This window comes from Rhinoraja longicauda, chromosome 14 (genome assembly GCF_053455715.1).
Source record: "Rhinoraja longicauda isolate Sanriku21f chromosome 14, sRhiLon1.1, whole genome shotgun sequence".
NCBI classification, from domain to species: Eukaryota; Metazoa; Chordata; class Chondrichthyes; order Rajiformes; family Arhynchobatidae; genus Rhinoraja; species Rhinoraja longicauda.
In genome coordinates this window covers 42355292-42364211 of record NC_135966.1, presented here as the reverse complement: position 1 = coordinate 42364211, position 8920 = coordinate 42355292, and the positions used below count along the sequence as shown (strand labels likewise).

Here is an 8920-nt window from a genome sequence, read left to right as displayed (position 1 = left end):
TGCCATTGCCTTGCTGCACACATCTCCCCAATGGAAGCCAGAGCAGGTTGCAGAGACAGCCAGTAAAGGGGCACTGGTGCCTCTGGGCCTCTGCTCTCACTGCCGAACATCACCGGGGCGGTAACACGATGCCAGCGCGTGGCAACAGCAGAGCCCTTCACTCTCACGCCCATTGTGGTCAGTGAAGGGCCCACATCTCGTGCTGACTGGCCCATGCAGGCAGACCACCGTGCTGGGAGCCCACCCACCCACCAGCCCAACCCTGGGCCACTTACCATGTCACCGAGTTACGAAAGGCCGCAAACACAAAGAGTCCGGAGCCCAGGATAAAGGTGGCTTTCTTCACCGAATCCCAAACACGTCTCTCCTGCAGGCAAGAGGACAGCTGGCTTCAACTTACTGAGACAAAACTTTGGAGAATAAGTTCATCAGTGATAGGAGCAGAATGAGGCCACTAGGCCCATCAAGCCACGGCTGATCTATCTTTCCCTCTCAACCCCATTCTCCTGCCTTCTCCCCATAACCCCTGACACCCTGATAGCTAACGTTGTTCCTTCATTCAGGAGCAGCAGTGATAATCCAGGAATCTGTGAGGGAACTGCAGTGGCAGAGAAATTATCGGGAAAGATTCTGTGGAACAGGGCAGCATGGACTGATTGGGATCGTCAGCCTGGCTCTGTGCGACAAACCCTGCCTCAACAATTGGACTGAGCTTTTCTGAGGAAATATCGGAGAAGGTTGATGAGGGTAGAGTGGAAGATAGATTTTTGTAGGAGCTTTGACAAGATCCTGGATGTGAGGCTGCTTCAGCAGCTCAGAGCACGTGGCAGGCTGGTTGTTAGGGGCAGACTTGTGGAATATCTATCTGATGGGTGACCGGTGATATCAGGCCCCCCATTATCCAGGTGACCTCCCGAGGCCACTCGTGTGGAAAGGAACTGCAGTGCAGGTTTAAAAATCCAAAGAAGGGTCCCGACTTGAAACGTCACCCATCCTTTTTCTCCAGAGATGCTGCCTGACCCGCTGAATTACTCCAGCACTTTGTGTCTATCCTTAGGAAACTGTTCAGGTTTGTGTGGCGATGACACAAAATATTGGTGTTGTAGCAAGCAAGGGTTGTCCAAGGCTACAGCAGGATGGAGATGGAGAGCTGGCCACAGCAATGGAAGATGCTGGTTAATCCTAATGAGTGAGGTGATATATTTTGTGAAGTCAGACGGGAGGAGGGCACCCAGTAAGTGGTGGGGCACTGTTGATCAACATGGGCTCAATGGTCAAGAGGTCCACTGGAAGGCCAATGCAGTCCATATGGTTGGCCTTCAACAGAGCACGTGCTACAATTGTATAAAACGTCAGGGCACTGTGTGTATCTGGTCAGCACACTATAGGAAGGATGTGGTTGTGCTGAAGAGAATGCAGGGGGGATTCACCAGTGGGTGGCCTCCATTGGAGGACTTTAGTGACAAGATGGGATTGTGTGGAACACAAAGCCGTAACAACACTGGACAACCCCTCGGCCACAATGTCTTTGCCAAGTTTGATGCCCAGTCAAACTAATCCCATGTACCCGCACCTGGTCTGTTTATACTGCCTGAGCTTTTCTTCCCCGGAGATGACGGAGATATAAAGTTATGGAAACCAGAGTGGGCAGAGCGTAAGAATGTGTTTCTCAAGATGGGGCTGTCTGAAACACAAGCACGTAGGTTTAATGTGAGATGGCGGTTTCAAACTGATCAAAGGTTTTACATAAACATCGAAAATAGGTGCAGGAGGCGGCCATTTTGCCCTTCGAGCCAGCACTGCCATTCAATGTGATCATGGCTTATCATCCACAATCAGTAACCTGTGCCTGTAATCCCCACGATGTCATATCTAGCAATCTCTAACTGAACCTCAAGCTCATCCACTTTACTTCTTATACATCGCGCATTCATATATAATACTTTTAATCCATTACTCACCTCACCTTTCACATCGATTCCTATTTCACTTGGCCATCCTCTCCTATCCCTTCGTGAGCTTTCTGTCCCGTTAATTCTGGTGTCTTTAACTTTTCCTATACTCTCTTTCCCTTTAACTCCATCCTTGTCTTTCCAATTTGTCTCCCCCCCCCCCCCCTCCCCCTTTTGTCTCCCCCCCCCCCCCCTCCCCCTCCCCACTATTTAGTTTAAACCCGCCCTTGTAGCAGTGGCAAACCTGGCAGCCAGAATGCTGGCCCCCCACCTGTTTTCCCCACAGAGAGTGATGGATATGTCACTGGATATGACAGAGGTGGTGGGGTGATGGAGGCAGAAAAGTTTACTACGTTTAAGAGGCATCTAGATAGGCCTGAATAGCCAGGACTAGCACGATACTGATGCAATGTGGGCAAATGGGGTTAGACAATAGGTGCAGGAGTAGGCCATTCGGCCCTTCGAGCCAGCACCGCCATTCAATGTGATCATGGCTGATCATTCTCAATCAGTACCCCGTTCCTGCCTTCTCCCCATACCCCCTGACCTATCCTTAAGAGCTCTGTCTAGCTCTCTCTTGAATGCATTCAGAGAATTGGCCTCCACTGCCTTCTGAGGCAGAGAATTCCACAGATTCACAACTCTCTGACTGAAAAGGTTTTTCCTTATCTCAGTTTTAAATGGCCTACCCCTTATTCTTAAACTGTGGCCCCTGGTTCTGGACTCCCCCAACATTGGGAACATGTTTCCTGCCTCTAACGTGTCCAACCCCTTAATAATCTTATATGTTTCGATAAGATCTCCTCTCATCCTTCTAAATTCCAGTGTATACAAGCCTTACAAGGGTATACAAGGGTTAGTGCAGATATGTACAAAGGTGGGGCAAAGGGCCTGTCTCCGTGCTGTAAACTCTGACTCGTGATAAAAGACGATTGTGTACCTGTCTCCGTGGTGCTGCCCACTTAGACGGCTCGCCCCAATCTTGCATCTGAGGAGCAAAGAGTGAAAAGATTATTTGTTTAATTACACACAGGATCATCAGGTTCAGAGCAAATCTACGTGTGTGCGAATCCACGCTTCTGGCCTCCTGATCCCAACACAAATATTCTGTCACATCGAGCCAGACTCCACTTGATATGGGTCTCAGACTATGAACATAGACGGAGTTTGACCCTCTGTTCTAGTTCTCCGGCCTCTTCTGATTCACAAAATAAAAGCAAGAGATAAACTCTATGGCATCGGCCCACCTGTGACACTACCAGCCTCCCCGCAGACAGCAGGTCCTCTCACTCACTCTCACTCACTCTCACTCACTCTCACACTCTCACTCTCACTCACTCACTCTCTCTCACTCACTCTCACCATGAGGAGGGACGGAGCTCCTGAGTGCCAGCTGCCGGAAGCTGCCAACAGCCCTCATAGCTAAATCACAGCAACAACAGTGCCCTCCATAATGTTTGGGACAAAGACCCATCATTTATTTATTTGCCTCTGTACTCCACAATTTGAGTTTTGTAATAGAAAACAATCACGTGGTTAAAGTGCACATTGTCAGATTTTAATAAAGGCAATTTTTATACATTTTGGTTTTACCATGTAGAAATTACAGCAGTGTTTATACATAGTCCCCCCATTTCAGGGCACCATAATGTTTGGGACACAGCAATGTCATGTAAATGAAAGTAGTCATTTATTTTGTTGCATATCCTTTGCATGCAATGACTGCTTGAAGTCTGTGATTCATGAACATCACCAGTTGCTGGGTGTCTTCTCTGGTGATGCTCTGCCAGGCCTGTATTGCAGCCATCTTTAGCTTATGCTTGTTTTGGGGGCTAGTCCCCATCAGTTTTCTCTTCAGCATATAAAAGGCATGCTCATTTGGGTTCAGCTCGGGTGATTGACTTGCCACTCAAGAATTTGACCATTTTTTAGCTTTGAAAAACTCCTTTGTTGCTTTAGCAGTATGTTTGGGATCATTGTCTTGCTGTAGAATGAACCGCCGGCCAATGGGTTTTGAGGCATTTGTTTGAACTTGAGCAAATAGAATGTGTCTATACACTTCAGAATTCATAATGCTACTGCCATCAGCAGTTGTATCATCAATGAAGATAAGTGAGCCAGTGCCTTCAGTAGACATACATGCCCAGGCCATAACACCCCCACCACTGTGTTTCACAGATGAGGTGGTATGCTTTGGATCTTGGGCAGTTCCTTCTCTCCTTCATACTTTGCTCTTCCCATCACTCTGATATAAATGAATCTTCGTATCATCTGTCCACAAGACGATGTATAAACACAGCTGTAATTTCTACATGGTGAAACCAAAATGTATAAAAATGCCCTTTAATAAAATCTGTCAATGTGCACTTTAACCACGTGATTTTTTTTTTCTATTACAAATCTCAAATTGTGGAGTACAGAGGCAAATAAAGAAATGATGGGTCTTTGTCCCGAACATTATGGGGGGCACCTTATCTGGCCACTAGCCTCTGTACCAGGTGCCCAAACACATGGGCCTAAAGTCCAGCCAGCAGTCGGGCTGCAGCTGTCCGATCATTCACACATTGTGTCCAACCTCCCACTCCACATATACCTGGCCCCGACCTCACACACGGGTGGGCTGGGAGTGTGTAAAGTCTGTACCCATTGCTCTCAGCAGCCCCATCATCCAATCCCAGCGCAAAGGGAAAGGGCTTCAGTGCGGACACACCCATGATATCCATGTGCAATCATTAGGCCTTAATCTCCTTACAAAATCTAGTTGGTTCGTAATTTGGTTGCACCACAACATAGTATTAGGCAGTGATAAACTAACCATTTGCTGCTGGAGGTTGGCATTTAATTAGGTAGCTAACTCAGTCTAGTTGAATGAGTTTCTGACTAGAGAACATTTAAACAAATGAGGCTAAATATAATTTCTAAATCAGCGAATGACATCAAATCAGTACTGAAAACAACAGTGACAAGTTATAGATAAACATTAATCACCGTGCACACAATCACATAAACTGGTGAAGTTCAACAGCAGACAATGAGCTCTGATAAGGCAGAGAGGCAACGTGCCAGGGGGGCAGGGACAGGGAGTAAGGGGCACGTAGGGGGCATGGAGTACGGAGCAGGGGGCAAAGGGTAGGGGGAGGGGGTGGGGGCAAGGGTTAGGGGCATGGGGCAAGGGTTAGGGGCATGGGGTAGGGGTAAAGGGTTAGGGGCAGGAGGCATGGGGTAGGGGCACGGGGTTGGGGGGCATGTGGCATGGGGTAAGGGGCACGTGGCACGGGGTAAGGGGCATGTGGCATGGGGTAAGGAGGATGTGGCAAGGGGTTAGGTGCAAGGAGGCAGGCGCTGTGTCTGTCTGGTGGGCCACGTTGAACAATGGGCAGCTCTGCTAAACCTGCAATAAACATTGAGATAAACACAAAAAGCTGGAGTAACAGCGGGGCAGCATCTCTGGAGAACAGGAATAGGTGACGTTTTGGGTCGAGACCCTTCTTCAGACTCTGATTCTTCTAACCCTTGACCAGAGCACAGTGTGAGCACCGTGTAGGTAATCATCACAACATCTCCACAGATGCTGCCTGACGCCGCTAAGGTACTCCAGCAGTCTGTGTCCGTCCAAACATCCCATCAGTCCAGGTCAGCACTCAGCCTTGCCCTGAGAAGGGAGTCCCAGTCTGTCCTTCACACCTACACTCCGTTAGCATCCTCTCCCGAGGCTGCACGTCCTTTACAACCCTGCCTCCCCCACGCTGCTCAGAGCTGCACAGGCCGCGGCAGGTTTCACCGGCGTCAGGAAGTGGCCGCCCATTGGGAATGGGTGAGCACGCCGTGCCCAGCCCCAGCCTGCATGCCCAGCCCCAGTCTGCGTGTACTGCCCCAGCCCCAGTCTGCATGCCCAGCTCCAGCCCCAGTCTGCATGCACAGCCCCGGCCCCAGCCTGCATGCCCAGCCCCGGCCTGCGTGCCCAGCCTGCATGCCCAGCGCCAGTTTGCATGCACTGCCCCAGCCCTAGTCTGCGTGCCCAGCCCGTCTGCATGCACTGCCCGTCTGCATGCCCAGCCCCAGTCTGCATGCCCAGCCCCAGCCTGCATGCACTGCCCCAGTCTGCATGCCCAGCCCCAGCCTGCATGCCCAGCCCCAGTCTGCATGCACTGCCCCAGCCTGCATGCCCAGCCCCAGCCCGTCTGCATGCACAGCCCCAGTCTGCATGCACTGCCCCAGTCTGCATGCCCAGCCCCAGTCTGCATGCACTGCCCCAGCCCCAGCCTGCATGCCCAGCCCCAGCCCCAGTCTGCATGCCCAACCCCAGTCTGCATGCCCAGCCCCAGTCTGCATGCACTGCCCCAGCCCCAGTCTGCATGCCCAGCCCCAGTCTGCATGCACTGCCCCAGCCCCAGTCTGCATGCCCAGCCCCAGTCTGCATGCCCAACCCCAGTCTGCATGCCCAGTCCCAGCCCCAGTCTGCATGCACTGCCCCAGCCCCAGTCTGCATGCCCAGCCCCAGTCTGCATGCACCCAGCCCCAGTCTGCATGCATGCCCAGCCCCAGTCCATGCCCAGCCCAGTCTGCATCACTGCCCCAGCCCCAGTCTGCATGCCCAGCCCCAGTCTGCATGCACTGCCCCAGCCCCAGTCTGCATGCCCAGCCCCAGTCCTGCATGCACTGCCCCAGCCCCAGTCTGCATGCCCCCCAGTCTGCATCCCATCCCCAGTCTGCATGCCCACCCCAGTCTGCATGCCCAGTCCCCAGTCCTGCATCCATCACTGCCCCAGCCCCAGTCTGCATGCACTGCCCCAGCCCCAGTCTGCATGCACTGCCCCAGCCCCAGCCTGCATGCACAGCCCCAGTCTGTACAGGGCGTGAATCCCAGCTTCAACAACAACAACGCGCTGCACGTCAGCCCAGCCGCCCCACAGCGGACATCGATCCAGCCGAGACTGCGGCCGGGTCCCAGCGTGTGATCGATGGCCGGTGACTGGGACCCACCGCTGGCCGGCTGCGTTTGCCCAGAGCCCCAGGTAGCTGCCTCTCCTACTCCGGTCCCCACAGATGCTGCCCGACCCACTGAGTACTCAGCACTCGGTGTCTGTCCCCGGTCCGTCAGTCCGGCCATCACTTGCATCTCATACATGTCCCTTAAGAAGGAACCTTGAACGGCAACTCGACCCTCACCCCCACCCGCGCCCCTCAGCCCCTCACTGACCGCGGCCGGCAGAGCATCACTGACCCGGCAACTCTGACCCCCCCCCCTCTCACCACTCCTATTCATCCTCCACCCCTCTCCCTCCCTCCATCCCTCCCCCTTCCTCATCCCCCCTTCAATCCCCCCTCCTCCTCCCCCTCACCCTCCCCCCCCCTCCCCTCTCCTCCCCCCCCTCTCCCCCTCTCCCTCTCCCCCCCTCTCCCTCTCCCCCCCTCTCCCTCTCTCTCCCTCTCCCCCCCTCTCCCTCCTCCCCCCCTCCTCCCCTCCCTCCCCTCCCTCCCTCCCCTCTCCCCTCCTCCCCTCCCCTCCTCTCCTCCTCTCCCTCTCCCCCCTTTCCCTCTCCTCCCCCCTCCCCCCCTCTCCCTCCTCCCCCCCTCCCCCTCTCCTCCCCCCTCCCTCTCCTCCCCCCCCTCCCTCTCCTCCCCCTCTCCCTCTCCCTCTCCCTCTCCTCCCCTCTCCCTCTCCTCCCCCTCTCCTCCCCCTCTCCCTCTCCTCCCCCCTCTCCCTCCCCTCCCCCTCTCCCTCCCCTCCCCCTCTCCCTCCCCTCCCTCTCCTCCCCCTCTCCCTCTCCCTCTCCTCCCCCTCTCCCTCTCCTCCCCCTCTCCCTCTCCTCCCCCTCCTCCCCCTCCCCCTCTCCCTCTCCCCTCTCACCCTCTCCCCCCCCTCCCTCTCCCCCCCCTCCCTCTCCCCTCCCTCTCCCTCTCCCTCTCCCTCTCCCTCTCCCTCTCCCTCTCCCTCTCCTCCCCCTCCTCCCCCTCCCCCTCTCTCCCCTCTCCCTCCCCCCTCTCTCCCTCCCCCCCTCTCTCTCTCTCCCCCCCTCTCTCCCTCTCCCTCTCCCCCTCTCCCCCCCCCCCCCTCTCACCCTCTCCCCCTCTCACCCTCTCACCCTCGCTGCGTGTCTCGCCGTGTGTGCGACCAGATGTGTCTGATGTCCGAGCCCCGCTGGCGGGCGGTGTGATACAGACGGCCGTCACATGATGCCGCTCCGCTCCGCCCCCGCTGTCGCTGCCAGCGCTGCACACGTTCATGTAACAGGCGAGTGCTTTATTGTTGTAGTTTAGTTTAGAGATACAGGCCCTCCTGCCCACCCACCAGCGATCCCCGCACAGTAACACCACCCTAGGGACACACACACACACTCGGGATCATTTACACACATACCAAGCTGATTAATCCACAAACCTGCACGTCTTTGGAGTGGGATGAAACCGGAGCACCCGGAGAAAACCCGCGCGGTCACGGGGAGATGGTGCAAACTCCGTACAGACAGCGCCCGTAGTCAGGATCATATCATATCATATCATATATATAAAGCCGGAAACAGGCCTTTTCGGCCCTCCAAGTCCGTGCCGCCCAGCGATCCCCGTACATTAACACTATCCTACACCCACTAGGGACAATTTTTTTTTTTACATTTACCCAGCCAATTAACCTACATACCTGTACGTCTTTGGAGTGTGGGAGGAAACCGAAGATCTCGGAGTAAACCCACGCAGGTCACGGGGAGAACGTACAAACTCCTTACGGTCTCTACCGCTGCCCTTACTAATCAAGAATTTGTCAATCTCTGCCTTAAAAATACCCAGTGAATTGGACTCCACAGCCGTCTGTGGCAATTAATTCCACAATTTCACCACCCTCTGACTAAATAAATTCCTCCTCGTCTCCTTTCTAATAGGTACATCCTTTTATTCTGAGGTTGTGCCCTCTGGTCCTAGTCTCGCCCACGTGGAAACATCCTCTCCACATCCACTCTATCCTTTCAGCT

At 54.3% G+C, this 8920-nt stretch overlaps 1 protein-coding gene across 1 annotated transcript in view; it reads right to left on the bottom strand.

The window, feature by feature from the left end:
- The window catches only part of faxdc2 (fatty acid hydroxylase domain containing 2), an 18067-nt gene extending 9918 nt beyond the window's left edge, over positions 1–8149 (bottom strand). The window contains 3 exon segments of the mRNA XM_078411767.1: positions 197–367; positions 2893–2940; positions 8039–8149. Of these exon segments, the coding sequence (XP_078267893.1) occupies positions 197–367; positions 2893–2940 (219 nt within the window). The 5' untranslated portion in view covers positions 8039–8149.
- Positions 8150–8920: the final 771 nt, after the last annotated feature.